This window comes from Pelophylax lessonae (assembly GCF_965119305.1).
Source record: "Pelophylax lessonae genome assembly, chromosome: 6".
Lineage (NCBI taxonomy): Eukaryota > Metazoa > Chordata > Amphibia > Anura > Ranidae > Pelophylax > Pelophylax lessonae.
The window spans coordinates 151,038,554-151,062,723 of NC_138773.1; the positions used below are offsets into that span (position 1 = coordinate 151,038,554).

The 24,170-nt window shown below is 41.3% G+C and overlaps 1 protein-coding gene across 3 annotated transcripts in view; it reads left to right on the plus strand.

Moving 5' to 3' along the window:
- The window catches only part of LOC309558818 (glutamate receptor ionotropic, NMDA 2A-like), a gene marked incomplete at its 3' end in the record, with an annotated part of 1,171,100 nt that overhangs the window by 1,076,667 nt on the left and 70,263 nt on the right, over positions 1–24,170 (plus strand). For all 3 annotated transcript variants that reach the window (XM_082261887.1, XM_082261886.1, XM_082261888.1), the window contains one exon: positions 18,261–18,466. In XM_082261887.1, coding sequence (XP_082118013.1) covers positions 18,261–18,466 — 206 coding nt within the window. The remainder of the gene's footprint in view (positions 1–18,260; positions 18,467–24,170) is intronic.

The window sequence follows — 24,170 nt, forward strand, 5'->3', positions numbered from 1 at the left end:
AAAAGTAAAATATAACTAACGGAACCACGGATTAAGAATTAAAGAGTAAAATCTATGCGCTACCAAGCGAGAAAAGAAGTGTCGGGGATTAAAAGATAAATAAATGGAGCACTAGAGATCCTGCAGCTAGTTCTGTAGTGTCACCACATACGATAAAAACAAAATGTAAAAGAATAACCAGCGCTAAAACCTCTTAAAACCGGTGAACCATAAGTTACTGTAGGCAGTAAAGATATATAACATAAGAAATAAATAATGACAATCAAATGGAAAGTGTCCAGTGCGAAGAAGTAAAGTGCCAAGGTGCAAAATAGTGAATTAAACGTTCAATATTACAAGATCATTTATAATGTGACGAAAGTGGAAAAATAAGTAAATGTGCAGATAATGAGCGAATTGCACCAATTCTATGGACCCAGAACTGGTCAAAAGGCTCGGACTGAAACAATTGATATAGAACAATGATTCAATTAAAGTGCCAAAAAGGCAATGTGAGCTGCTGGTAGCTGTGAAAAAATGTGCAAAAGGTCAGAAAATGCCTTGTGAACATACAAAGGAGCAATTTGCACAGCTTCTATAAGTAGAGGAACTGTTCACAGGCTCCAACAAAATCTGTAGAGGCAAATGAAGAAAAAATATGCCCTATAAAGGGCGAACTAAAGAAGAGCAGTGAAGGTGATAATGTAAATAACAATAGTGATTCAAATTAATAGGTGAATCCAATCGATAAAAAAAAAACAAAAAAACAGAAGTATCAAGGTGCACAAGGCCCTATAAAAGGTGAACCCCTGTGAACAAATAATAAACAATATGATGAAAAGTATCACAGTGATATCACAGGTGAAGCAGGTAAATAACAAAAATTGTGATCCATAAATAAGTGAAAAAGAGTCCAATAATCCTCAGGATATTAAAGATAAAAGTTCATAATGAGTGCAGTTACAGCCAAAGACAATTAGTGATCCCGATACCAAAGTGAGTGAGCAAGAGATCCTCAAAATGGGTAAAATGGCCGCTCACCTCACTTGTCTTTCACATGAGCATGTCAGGTGTCTCGTGTCAACCTGCAGACCTGAAAGGTAGTTTCCCAGGAAGAAATGGAGCCTCCACAGGTGAAATAGGAGCCAAGGTCCTGCTCCTATAGGCTGGTCTAAAATACTTAAAAGCGTGTGGCCCAGACACTCAATAATTTAAGGGGAAAAGATGTAAAGAGGGTCTCATAGCGCAGTATGCTTAAAATACGATTTATTTCCACATAAAAAACAAATTTGAACTCACATTTGAGTAGATAAATGGGTGCATAAATGAAAGCAAAGCCGCCGATGCGGTTCCTGTATTCTCCTCACCGACTTCCGGTCTCGGCCGTAGACCCGGAAGTGACGTCACCACGGCGTCCCTATTTTTTTTTTGTGGAAATAAATCGTATTTTAAGCATACTGCGCTATGAGACCCTCTTTACATCTTTTCCCCTTAAATTATTGAGTGTCTGGGCCACACGCTTTTAAGTATTTTAGACCAGCCTATAGGAGCAGGACCTTGGCTCCTATTTCACCTGTGGAGGCTCCATTTCTTCCTGGGAAACTACCTTTCAGGTCTGCAGGTTGACACGAGACACCTGACATGCTCATGTGAAAGACAAGTGAGGTGAGCGGCCATTTTACCCATTTTGAGGATCTCTTGCTCACTCACTTTGGTATCGGGATCACTAATTGTCGTTGGCTGTAACTGCACTCATTATGAACTTTTATCTTTAATATCCTGAGGATTATTGGACTCTTTTTCACTTATTTGTGGATCACAATTTTTGTTATTTACCTGCTTCACCTGTGATATCACTGTGATACTTTTCATCATATTGTTTATTATTTGTTCACAGGGGTTCACCTTTTATAGGGCCTTGTGCACCTTGATACTTCTGTTTTTTTGTTTTTTTTTATCGATTGGATTCACCTATTAATTTGAATCACTATTGTTATTTACATTATCACCTTCACTGCTCTTCTTTAGTTCGCCCTTTATAGGGCATATTTTTTCTTCATTTGCCTCTACAGATTTTGTTGGAGCCTGTGAACAGTTCCTCTACTTATAGAAGCTGTGCAAATTGCTCCTTTGTATGTTCACAAGGCATTTTCTGACCTTTTGCACATTTTTTCACAGCTACCAGCAGCTCACATTGCCTTTTTGGCACTTTAATTGAATCATTGTTCTATATCAATTGTTTCAGTCCGAGCCTTTTGACCAGTTCTGGGTCCATAGAATTGGTGCAATTCGCTCATTATCTGCACATTTACTTATTTTTCCACTTTCGTCACATTATAAATGATCTTGTAATATTGAACGTTTAATTCACTATTTTGCACCTTGGCACTTTACTTCTTCGCACTGGACACTTTCCATTTGATTGTCATTATTTATTTCTTATGTTATATATCTTTACTGCCTACAGTAACTTATGGTTCACCGGTTTTAAGAGGTTTTAGGGCTGGTTATTCTTTTACAATTACGGATTAAGAATTGTCTATAAAAGCATTAACATCTGTGTCTATATTTAAACCAAAAGGACTAAAACATTTATTTTTGTAAATCCAGGACATTTCCAATTTAGAGAGTCCCCTAACAAAGGGTTCTCCTCTCCAATGTGGAACAAACTTGTCAATCCCCATAAATATGGTATTACGGGGGTCCTTGTTGTGTTTCAACCGGTAATGGTTAGACACAGAATGCTTCTTGAATCTCTTCTTAATGTTAGCTATATGCTCGTTGCATCTAATATATAGGGGTCTCTTGGTCCTCCCTATATATTGCAAGCCACATGGGCATTGCAATAGATAGACTACCCCTGTTGTAGAGCAAGCGATGAACGGCTTAATTTCAAATGTAACACCTGTGCTGGTGGACAAAAAATCCTTGATATTCCTTTTTTTGCACTTATTAACCGAGCATGTCTGGCAACGGTTACATGTTGGATGACAAACTTTCATGAATTGAGAGGCATTTGGTGGCGTGGGAGGCAGGAATGATATTTACTCTCCTCTTTTACAGGTACAGAATTGTACTTTCTTCTTTTACAGGTACAGGTTTCCTGGGCAAATATACAATACAGTAGATAGGGTAGCTTTAATCTTCCTCAGGTGATTTACTCATCCATATTACCAGTTTATGCACTCTTATAGTGAACATTTTTAAGAGGTTTTTGGGATACATTTTAGGACATTATTAAAGCTGAACTCTAGGTTAACGGCTAAATACATAGATGTAAAACATATAGGAGGGCTCCTTACCTGCCAAAGGTAAACATTTCTGTCTATCCATTTCTCAGATTTTTTTTTTTTTTTTTACAGAGTAAAATACACTAGTCTTTGCTTTGCCACAGCTGCAGAATATTTTTATCCATTGAGATGGAGACAATGCTGTGTGTGATCATATGCATATAACTACTGGTACTCACATTTACACATGCACATGTATGGTTGCATTTTTTAAAATCTACGAGGGCCATTCAATTTAAACAGGGACATTTGAGTTTATATATTAAAAAAACTAAATTTAAGGAGTGGAACTGTATTTATTTTTTGACATGCTGCTACATTTATATGTTTATTCCAGCGTTTAACTAATGCCTGGAAAGCTTTAGCATAGAAATATTTGTCAGTATCTGTTGGATGGTTCATTCGCCTGAACCATCCTTGGTTAGCCTGCTTCACCTACTCATCAGTGCTGAAATGCTGACCTCCAAGGAACTCTTTTAGGGGTCCAAACAGTTGGAAATCACTCGGAGCGAGGTCTGGGCTGTAAGGGCGGTGTGGCATCTCCCAGCCGAGTTCCTGTAATGTGCATATTGTGCAGTGGAGAAACAGGACATCCTTGGTGATCAAACCAGGCTGTTTTTTACACAGACGTGCATGCACATCACTCAGAACATGACAGTAATATTCACAGTTGATGGTGGCACCATGGGGTAGAAAATCAACATGAATAACGCCATGTTTGTCCCAAAAAACACTTGCCATCACTTTACTTGCAGACGCAATTGTTTAAAAAATTTTTGGTGGTGGAGTCCACATGCTCCCACTGCTTTGATGCTCATTTTGATCCTCTAGTGAAATGATGTGCCCAGGTTTCATTCCATTTATTGATGCGATTCAGAAAATTCCAGCCTTCCCTGTTTAACACAGTGCAGATTTCAACTCTTCTGTGCCGGTCAAAAGCGAAAAGCTGTCTTGGTACCCAGATTGTGCTAACTTTTCGAAAATGCAAATGTTCGTGAATGATTGGGTTCACCGTTCCAACAAAAAGATTTGTCACGACAAGTTTTGCGTTGATTATCCAGCATCACTGTTCCACACCGTGAATGTTCACAGGAAGGACAACTGTGGGCTGGGAACAACCATGGTCGGGATCCTCACTGATGGACCATCTTTGAAACATTTACACCCTTCAAATGTCTTACTGTGCCTGAGTATCTCATTACTGTACTGTGCTGGAAGTCTTCTGTAGATATCTACAGGTTTTACTCCTTCATTCACAAGAAACTTCATCACGGATGCTGTTTAATGCACTCACTAACACTGTTGTCTTTCATCTTGATTAACGGTCTCTGGACTGGCCAAGGACATGTGTGCTGCCTTTCAGTAATAGGACACACTTGCCACTTACTACTGTGTGTAGGATCACCATGCTAACATCCCTTTTTATACCTGTAAAAATAAAAGTCCCAGTTTGACTTGAACACCCCTTTTCTAATGTATTTTAAAGGGCAATATTACACTCCAGCTGTGCATTTAGATGCCTCAAAAACAAGCATGTTTTGCTTTGTCCAGCTGTACTCCTAATGCATGGCCTTGCGTAAGAGTCCTTAACAAATACACATTTATTCCTCTAGGAAATATGAAACATACATACTTGAACCACATAAAGTTTCCTTAAACACATAAAAATAACAAGTGATAATTTCAAAGAAAAAGGGGAAAATAGGACTTTAACCACTTGCGGATGTGAGTATATGGCAACAGGGCAGCCGCTCTGTAAATAATCCAGAATTTCCGGTTAGAGAGCACACATGCACCCCCCATGTCTGTGCTGCGATTCAGTACAGCACAAATTGGTCAGCAGGTTCAGGCCAATGATTTATGGCCTGGACCTACTGATTGGCATAGCAAATCACAGTGCCCTGTGTTTACTTACAACACAGTGCTCAGAAAGATTAGCCACATCGTTTATTAAAAGCAGCACACATTGCACATTGTTAGGCACCCTTTGATTGCCCCTAGATGTTAACCCCTTCCCAGCCAGTGTCATCAGTACAGTGACAGTGTAAAGCATTAGCAATGATCACTGTATTTGTGTCACAGGTGATTTCAGTGTCAAATAGTCAGTTCCCACCCAGTGTTAGTTAGTGTTGGATTGCTTGCCGCACTTTCACAGTCCCACTATAAGTCGCCGATCACCGCCATTACTAGCATAAAAAATAATAAATAAAAATTCAAGTATATATACACCATCATTTGTAGATACTATAACTTTCATGCAACCAATCAATATACACTACTTATTAGTATGTTTTTTTTTTTTTTTAACAAAGACATGTAGCAGAAAACAGTTTGGCCTGAATGCATTTTTTTTTTTTATTTGGATGTGGTTTATTGCAGAAATCATAAAATATTTTTTTTTTCAAAATGTTCAGAGTTTTTTTGTATATCTGCTTGCTGCCCGTCCACCGCAGATATGCTTCGGCAGGCTGGCTCGGCTGTGCGAACTGTCGTACCTGTACGGAGGTTTGCGGGAATGCTCCTGGGGGGCGTGCCACCGGAGGTGCACACGCACCCCCATTAGGCAGCGGGAAGCTGATTCACAGGGCCAGCTGCTTCGATTGCTGCCAGGCACCTGTGATTGCTCCCCACTGAGAGAGAATGACGGTCTGCTGTTGTAAACACAGCAGACCGTTGTTCTCTCTGGAATGAACACAGAGCGCCTATGATCCTCCTATTTAGGATCACAGGTCTCTGTGTTGATTCCACAAGCACATACCCCTCACAGTTAGAAAATACCCCTAGGCATACACTTAACCCTTTGATCGCCCCTGGGTTAACCCCTTCCCTGCCAGTGTAATTATTACAGTAAGAGTGCATATTTTTAGCACTGAATACTGTAGTAATGTCACTGGTCCCCCCCAAAGTGTCAAATATGTCAGTTAGGGGTCCAATCTGTCCGCCACAATGTCGCAGTCTTGCTAAAAATCGCAGATCGCAACCATTGCTTGTAAAAAAAGAAATAAATAAAAATGACATAAACCGTTCCCCTAGTTTGTAGACACGATAACTTTTGTGCAAACCAATCAAAATACGCTTATTGGAATTTTTTTTACCAAAAATATGTATACAGTATATTTCCTCCCCCGCCCCCCCCCCCCCTCGTTTTTGGAATACTGGGCTCTCTTCTTTATGATGTTAGTGACATGCTCCCTTCTTGTGTCTCATTTCCTGTGCTCCCTATACCAATCCCTCCAGTTTTTGAATATTTTGTTGATTCCATTTTCCTTTATCGCAATAGGGATTTGGATAGATGAGTTATTAGAATACAAGTTTTTCAGAAGGGGCTTCATATTGCCATTTGTGCACTATTGTGTGTTGTCCTTTTCCTCTGAGGTAGTCTGGGTACTCCCTTTTTCGGATATAGCACTATATAAAACTGTAAATGACTACGGTCATGAGATTTGTGAATATGTAACTACTAAGTGTCAATAACTCAGATACGGTTTGTTTATATAAAGTTGACATGTAATATGTTTATTTCCCTGATATATTGGGGTTTCCTGATGAAGCGAAATGCGTTGAGACCAACAACTATTATCCTGCACCTAGGCCACCTATATTTGCATACCTTGTGTAATATTGTATGAATATACATTTGTGTATTTCTAGTGTTGGCCTAGCAGGATATTTATACTTCAAGTGTAACACTCTGGGTAGCTTGCTTTTATTGTTACATACGTTCCTAATAAATTTGCTGTGTTAAATAAAACTTTTTGATCATATCTTTGTTTTCTTTGGAGTCATGTCTAACATTGTAAAGTCCTATTTTCCACTTTTTCTTTGATACATCTGTTTGAATGTGGTGAAATTATTAGAAAACTGTGCTCCCTCCCTCATTTGTTATTTACCAAGTGATAGTTTTTAATCTGTCTCCACTATAGCTATTAGCTTTAACACTGTGGAATACTTAAGGCATGCTTGTGAAATACTGGTGATAAAAAAAGAGTACATGTACAGTATACGTATATATGTGATCCCAATTATTTTACTATATCCGAGAGACACATTACTAAAAGTGGCAGCATCCTATTTTTGGTATTTAAAGTGGTTCTAAAGCCTTAAGGTTTTTCACCTTAATGCATTCTATGCATTAGGGATCTTCTGTGCAGCAGCTGCCCCCAGACCCGCCCCCCTTTTCCTTACCTGAGCCCATTTTCCAGCGAAGTTCACGAGTGCAGTGGCTCCCCCCACTGTCTCTCTCCTCATTGGACAGAGCGATTGACTTTTGCTGCTGTCAATTAAATCCATTGACATGGGAGAGGGGGGCGGGGATAAATCCCACTGTCTGTGTTAATGGGCACAGCAGCAGTACTCGGAGCGACCCGCATGGGTGCCCCCAGGGGAAAGTACCTGATAAAGAGGAGGGGACCGGAGCACTGCCGGCTAGCTCCAGAAGAAGAGAACCATTGCACAGAGCAGGTAAGAATAACATGTTTGTTATTTTTATTTAAAAAAAAAAAAAAAAAACGTAAGCTTTAGTAACACTTTATTAGTCAAAATTTAGAACTCTTAGTAGAAAACCTACAAAAAAATATAACACCATGGGGTTCATGTACTAAAACTGGAGTGCAAAATCTGGTGCAGCTGTTCATGGTCAGCTTCTAATTTCACCTTGTTCAATTAAGCTTTGAAAAAAAAAAAAGCCTGGTAGCTGATTGATGCAGAGATGCACCAGTTTTTGTACTCTCCAGCTTTAGTAAAACCCCACGGAGTAGTTGAGCCAGGAAACAGCAAATTGCCTCTTGGGGGATCAGGACATATTTTTTTTCTCATGCTGGAGCAAATTAGATTATGCTTTATTAGGTTTTTTTTATTTTTGTTGATTTTTTTTTTCTATTACCAATGAATCAACCATGGGTATAGAATTGTTTATATGGAGGTTTATTTTTTATTTTTTTTTTTCATTGGCTGATTTTGATATACTGGTGGTTTTTTTTTTTCAACTTGACTAACAATATAAACTATGAAAAAACAATATACACTAAATTAAAGTGTTACTAAACCCAGAACCTGAATTCACTATATCTGGTCTCCTACAGTACAGAGAACATGGAAATGCAATTATATTAGCAAATATAAACTTATAAATGCCTTTTCTCTTTCGTTCATTGATGGACATAACTCCTGACTCTTTTTACCATTGGGTTATACTGCCCCCTACAGGGTAGGACACTAGGCAGGAAAAAGGGCCAGATTCGGCCTTGGCGGTTTTCCTGTGAGAATCTACTATGAACTGCCCGACTGGGCAACGGACTGGATAAGCTAGATGTAGAGGGTCCCCACAGTCAGGCCTCAGCTCCATGCTAGGTTGGCTGTGACATAGCACCCACTGGACGGGGGCTGGCCTGCGAGTTAAACATCGCGCAAGGGCGCATATGACCTGGCCTCAGCCTGAGTCGCAGCATTCCTCCTGGTCGACAGCCCCCCACATCCTGATGGAGTGGTGTTCGGTCAGGAGCTGTGCCCACCCTGTTCCTGGTATGGTAAGTAGCTGTCCCCCTCTATCCCTGGAGGGTTTTCTGGGGTTGACGTGGGCCCATCCCTGGGATGGTGGGACCCTCGACTCCCCCCCTTTCCCTCCAGCCCGCTAAAAATCTGATAGTCGATAGTGGGTCCTCAGGCCCCCCCCCCCTCCCTGGGTGATGTTATGAGCTAGCTTTTGCCACATGCTCTTAAGGGGGACTTGTTGGAGTTGCTGCTGACTGGGTTTTTCCTGGTGCACAACGGGGGGGTTGAGCAGGGTTCTCCTGCTACCCTGGGGGTTGGTGACCAAGGCAGGAATGTCCTCTGGGCTCCATGCTGCAATTGTTGGGCTGGGGGAGAGGATGGTTTGGCATCCACATAAGTTTAGGCCACGACTTGCAGCCTACTAGGCCATGCAGCCAAGTCGGTCAGACGAGTTAGTGGTTATGATTAAGTGAATTTGACTTCGTGAAACGCGTCAACTATGCTCTGTCTCCTGTCTCTGATTATATTGTCTATCATGGGTTTTTGGATTCTTCAATAAATTTTTGCAATTTTCAAGTCGGAGTGCAGTCCTTTACTTCCAAAGATTATAGTTGCCGGGATTGCGGGTCTGACGTGTATCTGACTTGGATTGTTGGACTTTTCACACCTGAGCGGATTTCTGTGTGTGTGTTTGTTGCAGCCTACTAGGCCATGCAGCCGAGTCGGCCTCCATTGGGGGGGGGGGGGGGGTGGTCCCAGTGAGCCTTGCTAGGATGAGTACACTTGTGGCTTGGCCTCTACACAAACTGAGGCCGCCGCTTACGGCCTACTAGGCCATGTGGCCAGCTTGGCATCTCCCTTGGAAGCGGTGGCGCTGTGGGGGCAGTTTAATTTTTTATGGCAACTATGCACCATTATTGTGGAGGGCACCTACCCTTTTTAGCGCTTTGGGACCATCAGGATATTCTGCCTCCGCATTCGTGTCACAGCGGGTGGCCCCCTTTAAGGGGGCTATTTACTATTGTGTGGACCCCTGTGGAGGGGCTCGGAGGGCAACCCGCTTGTTTTTTGCGGGGCCCAGTAAGTGGTTTATTCATGGACCATGGGTCAACGTCCCCCTTGTGGGATTGCAGTCAGCGGCCCTCCCCTGAGTGTTATGTTTTTCCGGGTGACCTTAGTATAAAGTGTCCACCACCCTCCTCTGCCTTTTCTGTCCATCATATCCTGAATCAGTTTCGGCCGCCGCCGACACGAGTCACCCTACTGGGTCTGCATCCAGGCACCCTGAGTGCTCAAGACAGTGAGGATGTTTCTTCCACTCCCATGCATGAAAAGGTGCTGATGGATGCACTGATTGTGTCAGAGCGTGAAATTTTAAACATGGCGGTCCTCCACTGTGGTGGGGGTGTTTCCCTTTCCCGCTTATTTTGACAACATTGTCACATAACAGTGGGGTTGTCCAAAACGCACTCTTGTGGTCCCTAAGCATTTTGCTATGAGGTATCCTGTAGTGGACTCGCTGGTTTTAAGGTTAAATAAAGCTACTCTAATTCTGGTTGAGGAGTCCTTGGCCTTTAAAGATCCAGTTAATAGGAGAGCGGAGGCTCTGGCCCTTCATATGTTTCCCTATGGCAGGTTAGGCTTAGGCCAGTATTTACTATTGCCCTGGTGTCACAAACTCTGCCGAGTGGGCAAAACCTTTACACCGGGACCTGGAGAGGAAACGCCTTCCCCCAGCCTTTGCAGAGCTGGCAAATCAGTTGATCCAGGGGCCACGGTTTATCTGTGATGCCTCTTTGGATGCTGCTCCTTTGATTTTAGGCTATCTGTATCAGCAGTGGTCCTTTGCGCATCTTATCTAGATGACATTGCTCATCTATGGACCAGACTTCTAAGAAAGCCTTATCTGATCTCCCCTTTGTGAGGGATCACCTGTTTGGAGACTACCGAGGGCAAGGAGCCCTGTCATAGACATGGGCCATTCTTCTTTGCTCATAAGAGACCTTTTTCATCCCTCAAGGGATAAAAGTCCTTCAGGGGAGGCCTGATCTGCAAAGCCATGAGTTGCTCTTCCAGACCTATGGACAAGGCTTCCTCTGCATTTAGGGGCACCCTCACCCAGATCTGGGGTGGCTCCTTGGCATCAGTAATGTCTGATTTATGCCTTTCCCCTTCTCAATCTTCTGCCAACACTCCTGTGCACGATCGAGGCAGCAAAGGATTCTGGTCTTTCTGGTGGCTCCAGACTGGCTTCGCTGGTCTTGGTACACTGATCTGGTACGGCTGGTCATCAATGCTCCTTGGAGACTTCTTCTCAGGGAAAATCTGCTGTATCAATGACCAATCTTCCATCCTGCTTTACAGTCGCTGGTTTAAATGGCTTTGCTGTTGAAAGCCAGGTGCTGAAGGATAGAGGCTTGTCTGAATCCGTGATTTCTACGCTGTTAAAAGTTAGAAAATGTACCTCTAGGAAGATCTACCATCGTATTTGGAAGACTTACATTGTGCGGTGTGAGACTTTTGGGGTTCTCCCTTGCTCCTTTTCGGTGGCTCAGATCTTGGCTTTCTTCCAATGGGGGGTTTAGCAGCGCCTGGCCTTGAGTATCATCAAAGACCAGAATTAGCCTTGGCGGTTTTCTTTCAAGGTCCATTGGCCACACTTTCCTTGGTGCGTAAATTTATCCAGGGAGCTCAACACTTGGTTCCTCCATTGCGGTCTTCATTATCGCCGTGGATCCTCAAATTGGTGTTGGTAGCTATCCAGGAATCTCCCAAAATATCGGGAGGTTCCCCTGCTTATGTTGTCCCAGAAGGTGGCCTTTTTGGTGGCTATTACTTTTGCGTGCAGGGTGTCGGAGCTGGCGGCATTGTCTTGTTGTTCAACTTACCTGTTGGTTTACAGAGCTAAGGTGGTTCTTCTTCCAAGGTCGTCTCTGATTTCCATTTGAATAAAGAGATTGTGTTGCCTTCCCTATGTCCCAGGCAAAAACATCCTAACGAAATTGCTCTGCGTTCCCTGGATGTAGTTCAGACAATTAGGGTGTACCTGGCAGCTACAGAGTCTTTTAGGAAGTCAGACTCACTATTTGTACTCACAGTCGGACCTCAAAAAGGGTTAGCCATTTCTGCTGCGACCATTTCCAGATGGATCAGACAGTGATTCAAGCCTTTTCAATTAGGAGTCAGGTTCCTCCTTTCCCTAATAAGGCACTCTCTACTTGGGTGATTAGTGCCCCCTGGGCCTTCCATCATCAGGTGTTACAGGTTTGCAAGGCGGCCATCTGGTTGTCTGTGCACACTTTTACAAAGTTTTATAAAGTGGATGTGTTGGCATCTGTGGATGCTTCTTTTGGCCGCAAGGTTTTGCAGGCTGCTGTTTAGAGGACAGAGGACATGGTCCTCTTTGAGGGTGTATTGTTTTTTTCAGGTGAGCTCCAGTTGTTTTGGTTGAGCTCCATGTTACCTGGTTGGCTATGGTTAGCCTTGGGAATTACTTTTTTCTGCTGTTTTCTCACCCCTTATGTTTAACACTACTTTGGAACGTCCCAATGGTTAAGAATAATCAGGAGTGCCCATCAATGAACGAAAAAGAAAATGGGATTTTTGACTTACTGTAAAATCCATTTCTCTGATGTTCATTGAGGGACCTAGCACCCACCCCTCTGTGGAGTTGGCTTTCTTCTTACACTGCTTGCAACAAAACTGAGCGCCTATAGCTGAGTGTGGGTGGATGAGTTGGCTTTCTTCTTACACTGCTTGTAACAAAACTGAGTGCCTATAGCTGAGTGTGGGTGTATACCCCCTGGGACTGCCCATAGGAATAGTCAAGATTTTTCCTGCCTAGTGTCCTACTCCTGTAGGGGGCAGTATAACCCAATGGTTAAGAGGAATCAGGAGCTGTTTCTGTCAATGAATATCAGAGAAATGGATTTTACAGTAAGTCAAAAATTCAATTTTCTCATCAGCTGTATATACCACAATCTTGTGACTTGTTTCAGTGAGTGCTGATAGATTGTAGGAGGAGTTTTCACTTCTCCCACGATTGTCCTATCAGGCTTCAAGATCCTTAATTCTCTGTCTTAACATGTCTGGACAGTGCTGATTGGCCCTGTGCTGATCACATGTACCCTCCCAAGAAAAAAGAAAATCATCCATCACTGATTTTCTGAGGAACTGGGTTGTCATTTAGGATTTGCATACATGCCCACATGTGTGATGTTAATACCATGTGACCTGAATAGCTCAGCTAAAACCAGGAAGTGTTCTCTGAGCAATAGAGGCCAAACTGAGCATGTGCAGTTGAACTACACTTACTGTGATTATCTGGACTTGTCCAGAGTGAACTTGCAGGAGGGGGAGAATCTGTGCATACAAGATCACACAGCCTTTTTACACAATGCTGAGGATTAATCACTTAAGTTACACAGTGAGTATAACAAGCATGCTATGCTGCATTTATAGACAGATTTTACTGTTTTGGGTTTAGTAACACTTTAACTGTCATTTATTAAAATGTTCCCAAATCTAAAACTTTTAACACCCAATTAACCCCTGAAATGTTAAGGTCTTTTTCCCATTATGTACAACATGCCATTTAGGAGTCTTTTTTTGTGGGTGGAGGAACAACTATTTTACCAGCAGGTAGAACTACAAGCAAAATCTGGAGCCAGAGCAGTGAGCAGATTTTCTCCACCATCCTGTAGGAAATTTACCATACCTGAAATCTCACATAGCTTTATGGCAGGTGGTGTCACGGTACCACCTGTACTGTTTTAGGTAGAATAGCAAGACATTAAAAATGTTTGCCAGGAATTTTTGTACAGTATATTGCTGTGTTCCTGGTAGCTATCTCAGTTCTCAGTATAGTCACAGACATGATACTTAGATTCATGATCCATGCTTAGATTAATGATTGTGGATACTGCGTACTGGCATACACATTATGAAGGAAATTGTAATATCTCCTGAAAATATTTGCCTAAACTGGCTTGTTCTTTTCAGATAGCAATGAGTCTTCAATCAGCATACAAATGGTCTAAATCGTAAAAAAAAAAAAAAATAACTTAAAGTGCTTGCAAACCTCATACATGAAATATGACAAAGCATATCCTTCTATAGTGTGTATGTGTCTCAATTAAAAGCTCTAAGTGCCATTTCTGTCTGCTGCTTTGTTCCTCTGCATGATTCACTTCTGACAATTTTTCCTGAGAGAAAAATGGTGACAGAGGGAGCTCTAACAGATTGACAGCCTCAGCTTAGTTCATGTGAGCTGTGTGAAGGGATGTGTGTCTGTTCCCTCCAATCAGCTCTCAGACCTCTCCTTACTGAGCTCTGCAGAGTGTAACTTCAGCTCTCTGCGCTCTTTTTTTCTGAACTCTCAGAAAAGCTTATAAATGCAGCACCTTGAATAGATGTAAAGAAGAGCAGACTGAAGGTAGACAGATACAACTTATTTAAGAGGATTTGTTTTATCTCTGTGTATCACCTGAGAATAGTCCCTTGACTAGTTATATGTATGGGTTTACAACCACTTTAAGGGAAATCTATGGTCACAACACTTTCATTTTGTAACATCAGCTTTGTCATAGCAATACAAACAATAATTGTTTTTTACAATCCAGAATAACTTTACATTAAAAAAAATCTATTTTCATGCAGTTAGTGTTGCCTATCTGCTGGCCGTCCCTTTTGAAAATTTTTTGGATTCCCTGCATACTTTTCGGCATTCCTCTGCTCCTTCCTTTGGTATATGCTTAATTTATAAAAGGCTATATATCCCATGATTCCTTGCTGCTTGCAAGCAGTCATGATGTCACATGTGGTGTGTTGCTGTCAGGGCTGCTGTTAGAAATCGTGGGTCCCGTACAGACTACCTGGCAGCCCCCCCCCCCCCAAGAAAATATTAAAGATATATTTAGCTAAAATTACAACAAAATCACTATTAGCAAACACAAATATAACATAACTCGCATAATTCCTGCTAAATCTAAATAAAAAACTATGTTAAATAAAAAAGAAGATGAGATGAGAAAAATATACAGGCTGGGCAGTTGGAGCTCAGTGATCAGAGAGACAGAGAGAGAGAAACAAAGTTACAATTTACAAATAAACCCCTGAGCAGAGATAACATTGGAGCCAGTGTTGGGAGGGGGGCCCACACAAGGGAGGGGGATTAGTGAGGGACAACTGTCTCTTTCTCAACAGATAAAAGCTGATAGCAGGGAGAGGGACAGATCAGATTCAGGTGCTGGAGGAAGATTTCTGTATTTGTTGTCCATCACTAATCCCCCTCTCTGTGTGGGCCCCCCTGTGTGCTCGGGCCCCCTACAAGAGGGCTGGTGGTCCCCCCCTATCAGCGGCCCTGGTTGCTGTACTTACTGTGAGTCCTGAAACTCCTCCTACTCAGATCTTAGAGACATATAGTTTTAGATCAGATAGCAGGCTCTGTGAAATGGGTGACATAGTGTTGCATATTTGCAATTTGTGAATATATATCACAGCATTTAGGAAATACAATTGTGGGATTCATCAAAAAGTTAATAGGAGTATCCCAGAAATAATTGCAATTCAGCATGGAAATAATTACATGATTTTTAACCACATCTGCTTCAGAAGTTTTTACCCCTTTAATGACCAGGCCATTTTTTGCGATTCAGCACTGTGCTATTTTAACGTAAAATTGCACAGTCGTGCAATGCTGTACCCAAATACAATTGATGTCCTTTTTTTCCCCACAAATAGAGCTTTCTTTTGGTGGTATTTGATCACCTCTGTGGTTTTTAGATTTTGTGCTATAAGCAAAAAAAAGAGCGACACTTTTGAAAAAATTACAATATTTTTTAATTTCTGCTATAAAACATTCACAATAAAAAAAGTTTCGGACAATTTGTATTCTGCTACATATCTTTGTTAAAAAAAAAATCCCAAAAAGCATATTTTAATTGGTTTCTGCAAAAGTTTTAGCGTTTACAAACTACTGGATAGATTTTTGGACTTTTTATTTTTTTTTAATTTTTATTAGTAATGGCGGCGATCAGCGTTTTGTAGAAGAACTGCAACATTGCAGGGGACAGATCAGACCCCTAACTGACATTTTTTTGGGGACCAGTGACTTTAATACAGTAATCAGGGCTAAATAATATGCGCTTTTACTGTATAAATGACACTGGCAGGGAAGGGGTTAACACTGGGGGTGATGAAAGGGGTTAATGTATGCCTAACAATGCTTACTCACTGTGTGTGGGGGGGGGGGAGGTTCTGTGAAAGGCACAGAGAGATCGAGGTTTCAGCTTAGCTGAAACTCCTGATCTTTCCCTGCCTGTCTGACAAAAGACTCGGCTGCTTTGTTTACATAAGCAGGCGGGTCTTCTGTCAGTTTATCTGACGATTGTGGGAGGCCGGCTGCAATCGCTTTGTGCACAAAATCACATAGTACTGCGTGATTTAGCGCAGCCGAGCCGCCTTGCAGGAGGAATACTATGGTGGGCGGTCGGCAAGAGGTTAAAGAGGAAGTAAAGTCCCATTGATTGTTTGTACCTATAAGTAAGCCTATAATAGGGCAATGTATACTAGTACATTATGCCTTTACTTTGCAGGTCAGAGAGAAAAAAAAAAAGAAAAAGAAGACGTTTACTTCCTTTTTCATTTTCCATAGTGACATGTAATTGGTTGCTAATGAGAATTTTCTTATGCTCTCCAGTTTTTGTGAATCAGCATCAAAGTGGTTAAAACTGCTTATAGAATATATATCTAAGGGTCACTCAGAGCCTAAGTGTTATATCTTTTAGATCTCCTAGTAAGATACCTAAATATATTTTCATTTCCTTCATTACATGCTTTTGAATAGCAGTGCAATAAAAAGACACAGTAGTTGAATGATGAAACTGTCAGCATCTCTCTCAATTCATTGTCAGTGATGAAATCTTTGCGTCTGTCCACTAAAATTACAGCGATAGACATATCAACTAAATAGTGACACAAGTCAGCACAAAGCGCAGGCTTGACTGAAACAACCTCAAACAATCTTTACTCAAAGCCGTACTTATTCATTTTGTGGCTGACATTTTTTTTTTTTCCACTGTTTCTATAAACCGTTTCATAGAGGCCTGTGAAAATAAACCATGTTAAAATGTCATAAATGCGATTGCACATTGTAAACATTTTACATCAAATTGTCCCTTACTGTGTTTGAGTATGTATTTTTTTTAACTTTAAATTTGTGATGCATACAGTATTTATGATTTACATTCATGTCATGGATTTCATGACATTTGTCATGAATATGACAAATGTTATGAAAAGTGTATTTGCAGGCAACAGATTCATGTACTTGTTGTAAACAAGTACATTATTAATCTGGAGCATGCGCCGCATGTGGAGGTGCATTGTGATTTGGGTATCCATATAGACACTCCCTTCTCAACGCTTCCTCCTGCCGCTGTAGCTGTCCCATAGTCAACACAATAGTGGGGGAGTTTTAAATTAGGTGTATGGAACCTGATGGGGATTCACATACACTATTTTCCTATCTGATCTTCTCCCCTTGTCATTGACAGCAGGCAGTGGACAGATCCTTAACCAGTACACAGCCTGCAATTGTCCATAAAATCTTCCCACTGCTTGCTGTCAGTCACAAGGAGAGAGTGTTTTAACTTTCCTATCATGTTCCACGCACTGTCATTGCCATTTTTGCTAAGAGTCTGTTGGCTATAATAGAAAGAAGTGGCCTGGCCACCTGATGTGAAAAATGAAAAACAAGGCCCACAACAAAAGGGTTAAACATGGCATTTTAAAAATGCACTAAAGCTAAAAGGAGGACAATGTCTATCTTCAATATACTTCTGCTTTAGAACATTACATCCCCTATTAAAGTAGTAGTAAACACTCATATTTATTTTTTACCTACAGGTAAGCCTATGATAAAGCTTACCTGTAGGTAAACCAAATATCTCCTAAATGTGCACCGTTCAGGAGATATTCTTGTGAGCAGCAGCCGGTGATGTAGATATTCTTGTGAGCAGCAGCCGGTGATGTAGATATTCTTGTGAGCAGCAGCCGGTGATGTCACTGACTCATGCGCTCTGAAGGAACGGCATACTTATGCTGTTCCTTCAGAGCTGTGTGCCATGGCCGAGACTCCCACGCACATGCGCAGGAATGACATCATCGCGGCTCAGCCAATCAGACTCCCGAAGTCCCCAAACTTGTAAGAAAGATGGAAGCCTCTGCAACAGTGACAGTATGCCGCTGAGGGCTTTGTTTTATGATAAATCTTTCATGATGTGCAAGTATGCAGTGCAAACTAGCACATTATGATATTGCCTTGCACGTGGAAAACATTTTTTTTTTTTTAGCTTACTACCGCTTTAAATTACAGGAGCACTTTAAACACATATTAACTTTTCCTAGACAACACAATGGTAGTAGAAGAAAATGATATAAGTGATGTGACAAATTGATTACAAAAACATCTTATTGATGCATATACTGTTACTGTTACAGGTAGGAAATTGGGAAAACAAAACCCTGGAAGCAAAATATCCAGTATGGCCCAGAATTTCAGGGGCTCTGGACAGTGAGCCTGATGACAACCATCTCAGTGTGGTTACATTAGAAGAAGCACCATTTGTCATTGTTGAAAACATGGATTACCTGACAGGAACATGCGTAAGGAATACTGTGCCGTGTCGTAAATACATCAGGATAAAGTAAGTATATGTTAAAACATAACAAAAGTCCCAGAGACAGAACCGGGACTGGTAATTAGCAGCAGCCCTTTCACCTATAACCCAACTATCAGGGGAGGTGTCTCCAATCAAAAATGCATATGAGAAAACCCAAAATTATATGACATCTACAGCAGGCTACCAGAAGTGCAATAATTTCTTTACAAAATATACACTGCTCAAAAAAATTAAAGGAACGTTTTAAAAACACATCAGATCTCAATGGGGAAAAATATCATGCTGGATATCTATACTGATATGGACTGGGTTATGTGTTAGGAATGAAAGGATGCCACATCCTTTGATGGAAATAAAAATTATCATCCCACAGAGAGCTGAATTCAGACACCCTAAAAATCAAAGTGAAAAAATTATACAGCAGGCTAGTCCATTTTTGCTGAAATTTTATTGCAGGGTATCAGTGAGCTCCTGAACAGACTGAGGCGCAACCTGGAGGCGTCGGATGGACCGAAACATAATGTCCCAGAGGTGTCCTACTGGATTTAGGTCAGGTGAGAGTGGCAGCCATTCAATGGTATAAATTGCTTCATCCTCCAGGACTAGCTGTATACTCTTGCCATATGAGGCCAGGCATTGGCGTGCACCAGGAGGAACCCAGGACCCACTGCACCAGTGTAGGGTCTGACAATGGGTCCAAGGATTTCATCTCAATACCTAATGGCAGTCACACGGCCATTGTCTAGCCTGTAGAGGTCTGTGCATCCCTCCATGGCTATGCCTCCCCAGAACATCACTGACCCACCACCAAACCAGTCATGCTGAATAATGTTACAGGCAGCATAACATTCTCCAAAGCTTCTCCAGACCCTTTCACATCTGTCACATGTGCTCAGTGTGAACCTGCTCTCATCTGTGAAAAGCTGAGGGCACCAGTGGCAGACCTACCAATTCCAGTTTTCAATGGCAAATGCCAATCAAGCTCCACAGTGCCGGGCAGTGAGCATATGGCCCACTAGAGGATGTTGGGCCCTCAGGCCACCCTCATGAAGTCTGTTTCTGATTGTTTGGTCAGAGACATTCACACCAGTGGCCCGCTGGAGGTCATTATGTAGGGCTCTGGCAGTGCTCATCCTGTGCCTCCTTGCAAAAAGGAGAAGATACTCGTCCTACTGATGGCTTGAGGACCTTCTAAGGCCCTGTTTAGCTCTCCTTGAGTAATTGCCTGTCCCCTGGAATCTTCTCCATGCTCTTCTGACTGTGCTGAGAGACACAGAAAACCTTCTGGCAATGGCACGTATTGATGTGCCATCCTGGAGGAGTTGGACTGCCTGTGCAACCGCTATAGGGTCCAGGTATCGCCTCATGCTACCAGTAATGACACTAACCCTAGCCAAATGCAAAACTAGTGAAAAACAGTCAGAAAAGATGAATAGGGAAAACATCTCAGTGTCCTCAACCTGTAAAAGCATTCCTGTTTTTGAAGGTTATCTCACTGTTGCCCTTCTAGTGCAACTGTTGGTAATTTCATTAACACCAAAGTGGCTGAAACTGATTAACGACCCCCTCTGCTACTTAATTGACCAGATCGTTATCCCAGGAGGTTACTTGAATTGATGCTATACTTTGATTAAAAAGTGTTCCAATAATCTTTCTGAGCAGTGTATAAGCTGTATAAATATATATATATAACCTTATAAAATTACTGCGGCATTGTCATATTGCAAAAACAGCTGCTAGTACTACAACCTGACAGGATATTGTGTATTTATTGAAATATAAAAAAGTGCTGTGCTAAATGTGATACAAACCTAAATCTAGTAATTGAATACACAGAATGAAGGTATATATATATATATATATATATATATATATATATACATATATGTGTGTGTGTGTATTGACACAAAACAGTGATAAAATAATACCATATAGCAAATAATAAAGTGAAAATAGGTAAACATGTGCAAATGACCAAAAAGTGCAAAAGTCTACATATGAAGCTGTAGTTAAAAAGCAGCAACTGTGTAGTAAGAGAGTCCAGGTATAGACGATTAAGAATGATCCATTCCAATTGTAGTTATAGAAGATCACCAAAATCTACTGAAGGAGTTACCATGGCACATGCATCCACCACCCAGGGGAGAGAGTAAACACTCTTACCGGAATTTGTGGACTGGCCCTCCTACTCGTCAAAAATTTCAACATTCATAAAAACAGAAAGCCTCCACATAGTGTAAAACTATCTCTTATAAAGTTGATTTAAAAGTAGGACACTTACATTAGTTCTGAAGAAACAGGCATATCATAAGAACATCTCCGAGAGTGTGATAATGGAAATTGCAAAGCGCAATGACGTGGAAAAGGTTCAATCAGACCTGATGCGTTTTGTCCACAAAGACATCACCAGTCATTGCTCATTTGTAGAGGAAATAATCAATTCATAATTGGCAAACTAGTGTACAGTATTACCCAGTAAAGTGTCAATCCGGAAATATTGCCATCATGGCATCAGGCGTGCGTTCCACACCTCTTAAATGATCCGGGCAGCGGTATATTGTTAACCAACTATGTCTAAAATGGCGACATGGTGCCCATTGTGTGGTCCACGCCTCAATTTGGCAGTCCAAATACGCAATATCACACTTTTGGAGATGTTCTAATGATATGCCTGTTACTTCAGAATTGATGTAAGTGCTCTACTTTTAAATGAACTTCATAAAAGATGGTTTTACACTATGTGGAGGCTTTCTGTTTTTTATGAATGTTGGAATTCATGATTGAGTAAGAGAGCCAGTCGTTTTGGAGAGATATGGTATCAGATCCTCAGAGATTATCCATTTGACCATCATCCTGGAAATATTCTACCTCTATGCTTGTTTGACTCACTGCTGCTGGCATTCGAGTCCACATATTCTGGTAATAATTAGTGTTTACTCTCTCCCTTGGGTGGTGGATGCATATGCCATGGTGACTCCTCCAGTAGATTTTGGTGATCTCTTATAATTACTATCGAAATGGATCTTTCTTAACCTTCTAAACCTCTCTTGCTAATATATATATGCTTTATATATGTGAACTTTTGCACTTTTAGATCATTTGCACATATTTACTTATTTGAAATTTATTATTTGCTACATGGTATTATTTGTGTGTATGCGTGAATATATATATATATACAGTGGGTACGGAAAGTATTCAGACCCCCTTAAATTTTTCACTCTTTGTTATATTGCAGCCATTTGCTAAAATCATTTAAGTTCATTCTTCTTCCTTATGAATGTACACATAGCACCCCATACTGACAGAAAAACACAGAATTGTTGACATTGTTGCAGATTTATTAAAAAAGAAAAACTGAAATATCACATGGTCCTAAGTATTCAGACCCTTTGCTGTGACACTCATATATTTAACTCAGGTGCTTTCCATTTCTTCTGATCATCCTTGAGATGGTTCTACACCTTCATTTGAGTCCAGCTGTGTTTGATTATACTGATTGGACTTGATTAGGAAAGCCACACACCTGTCTATATAAGACCTTCCAGATCACAATGCATGTCAGAGCAAATGAGAATCATGAGGTCAAAGGAACTGCCTGAAGAGCTCAGAGACAGAATTGTGGCAAGGCACAGATCTGGCCAAGGTTACAAAAAGATTTCTGCTGCACTTAAGGTTCCTAAGAGCACAGTGGCCTCCATAATCCTCAAATGGAAGACGTTTGGGACGACCAGAACCCTTCCTAGAGCTGGCCGTCCGGCCAAACTGAGCTATCGGGGGAGAAGAGCCTTGGTGAGAGAGGTAAAGAAGAACCCAAAGATCACTGTGGCTAAGCTCCAGAGATGCAGTCAGGAGATGGGAGAAAGTTGTAGAAAGTCAACCATCACTGCAGCCCTCCACCAGTCGGGGCTTTAAGGCAGAGTGGCCCGACGGAAGCCTCTCCTCAGTGTAAGACACATGAAAGCCCGCATGGAGTTTGCTAAAAAACACCTGAAGGACTCCAAGATGGTGAGAAATAAGATTCTCTGGTCTGATGAGACCAAAATAGAACTTTTTGGCATAAATTCTAAGCGGTATGTGTGGAGAAAACCAGGCACTGCTCATCACCTGTCCAATACAGTCCCAACAGTGAAGCATGGTGGTGGCAGCATCATGCTGTGGGGGTGTTTTTCAGCTGCAGGGACAGGACGACTGGTTGCAATCGAGGGAAAGATGAATGCGGCCAAGTACAGGGATATCCTGGACAAAATCCGTCTCCAGAGTGCTCTGGACCTCAGACTGGGCCAAAGGTTTACCTTCCAACAAGACAATGACCCTAAGCACACAGCTAAAATAACGAAGGAGTGGCTTCACAACAACTCCGTGACTGTTCTTGAATGGCCCAGCCAGAGCCCTGACTTAAACCCAATTGAGCATCTCTGGAGAGACTTAAGAATGGCTGTCCACCAATGTTTACCATCCAACCTGACAGAACTGGAGAGGATCTGCAAGGAGGAATGGCAGAGGATCCCCAAATCCAGGTGTGAAAGACTTGTTGCATCTTTCCCAAAAAGACTCCTGGCTGTATTAGATCAAAAGGGGGCTTCTACTAAATACTGAGCAAAGGGTCTGAATACTTAGGACCATGTGATATTTCAGTTTTTCTTTTTTAATAAATCTGCAACAATGTCAACAATTCTGTGTTTTTCTGTCAGTATGGGGTGCTATGTGTACATTCATGAGGAAGAAGAATGAACTTAAATGATTTTAGCAAATGGCTGCAATATAACAAAGAGTGAAAAATTTAAGGGGGTCTGAATACTTTCCGTACCCACTGTATATATATATATATATATATATATATACTGTATATAGATAGATAGATAGATATACCTTCATTAGGTATATTCAATTTAGGTTTGTAGTTTGTATCACATTTAGCGCAGCACTTTTTTATATTTCAATGTATAAAAATATAATACAAAAAAACTCCAGTGGGAAGCCAGTGTCTCAATTCATGTATTCTCCCTCTCCCCTCAAATGCCCCATATTTCTTAACACTGACACCCACCCAAACACCCCCCAATCGACTAAAACCCTGCACCCCTACCGTAAGGAGCCCCAAGAGTCCCGCAAGGCCCACTGAGGATGGTTAAACAGCTCTAGTTTGCTGCAGTGAAAGAGTAAGGAATTTTCTTGGTTGTACACTATATAAACAAGGATTCCAGGTATAGAGTCTCCCTTGATATATAGATATATATATATATATATATATATATATATATATATATATATGTATATATATATATATATATATATATATATATATATTGTAAATAAAGTATTGCACTTCAGGTAGCCTGAAGTAGGTGTCATATCCTTTTGGGTTTTCTCATATATGCTTTAAAACATACTAGAGGAAAACAAATCTAAAAACATGCCGGACACAAAACTTTCAATGAGCATAATAATAGGTACATGAAGGGAAAGGGTGCAGCTGCCATGAGGTATCCCATCTGGCAATAGGCAAATACTGGTTTTATTACTGTACACATGTCAAAAACAATACATGTGGATATTTTCCTGCCTGACAGATTTCTTCAACTCCCTTCCCTTGCTTTCCCTTTTCGTTCCTTATTTTCAATCCAGTTTTTCTTACCGCTGTCTACATGTTTGCGTAGCTCATAAGGTGATCATTATTTAACACACCACAGTCTGGGATCAATGTGACCTTCATCAACCCCTGCCT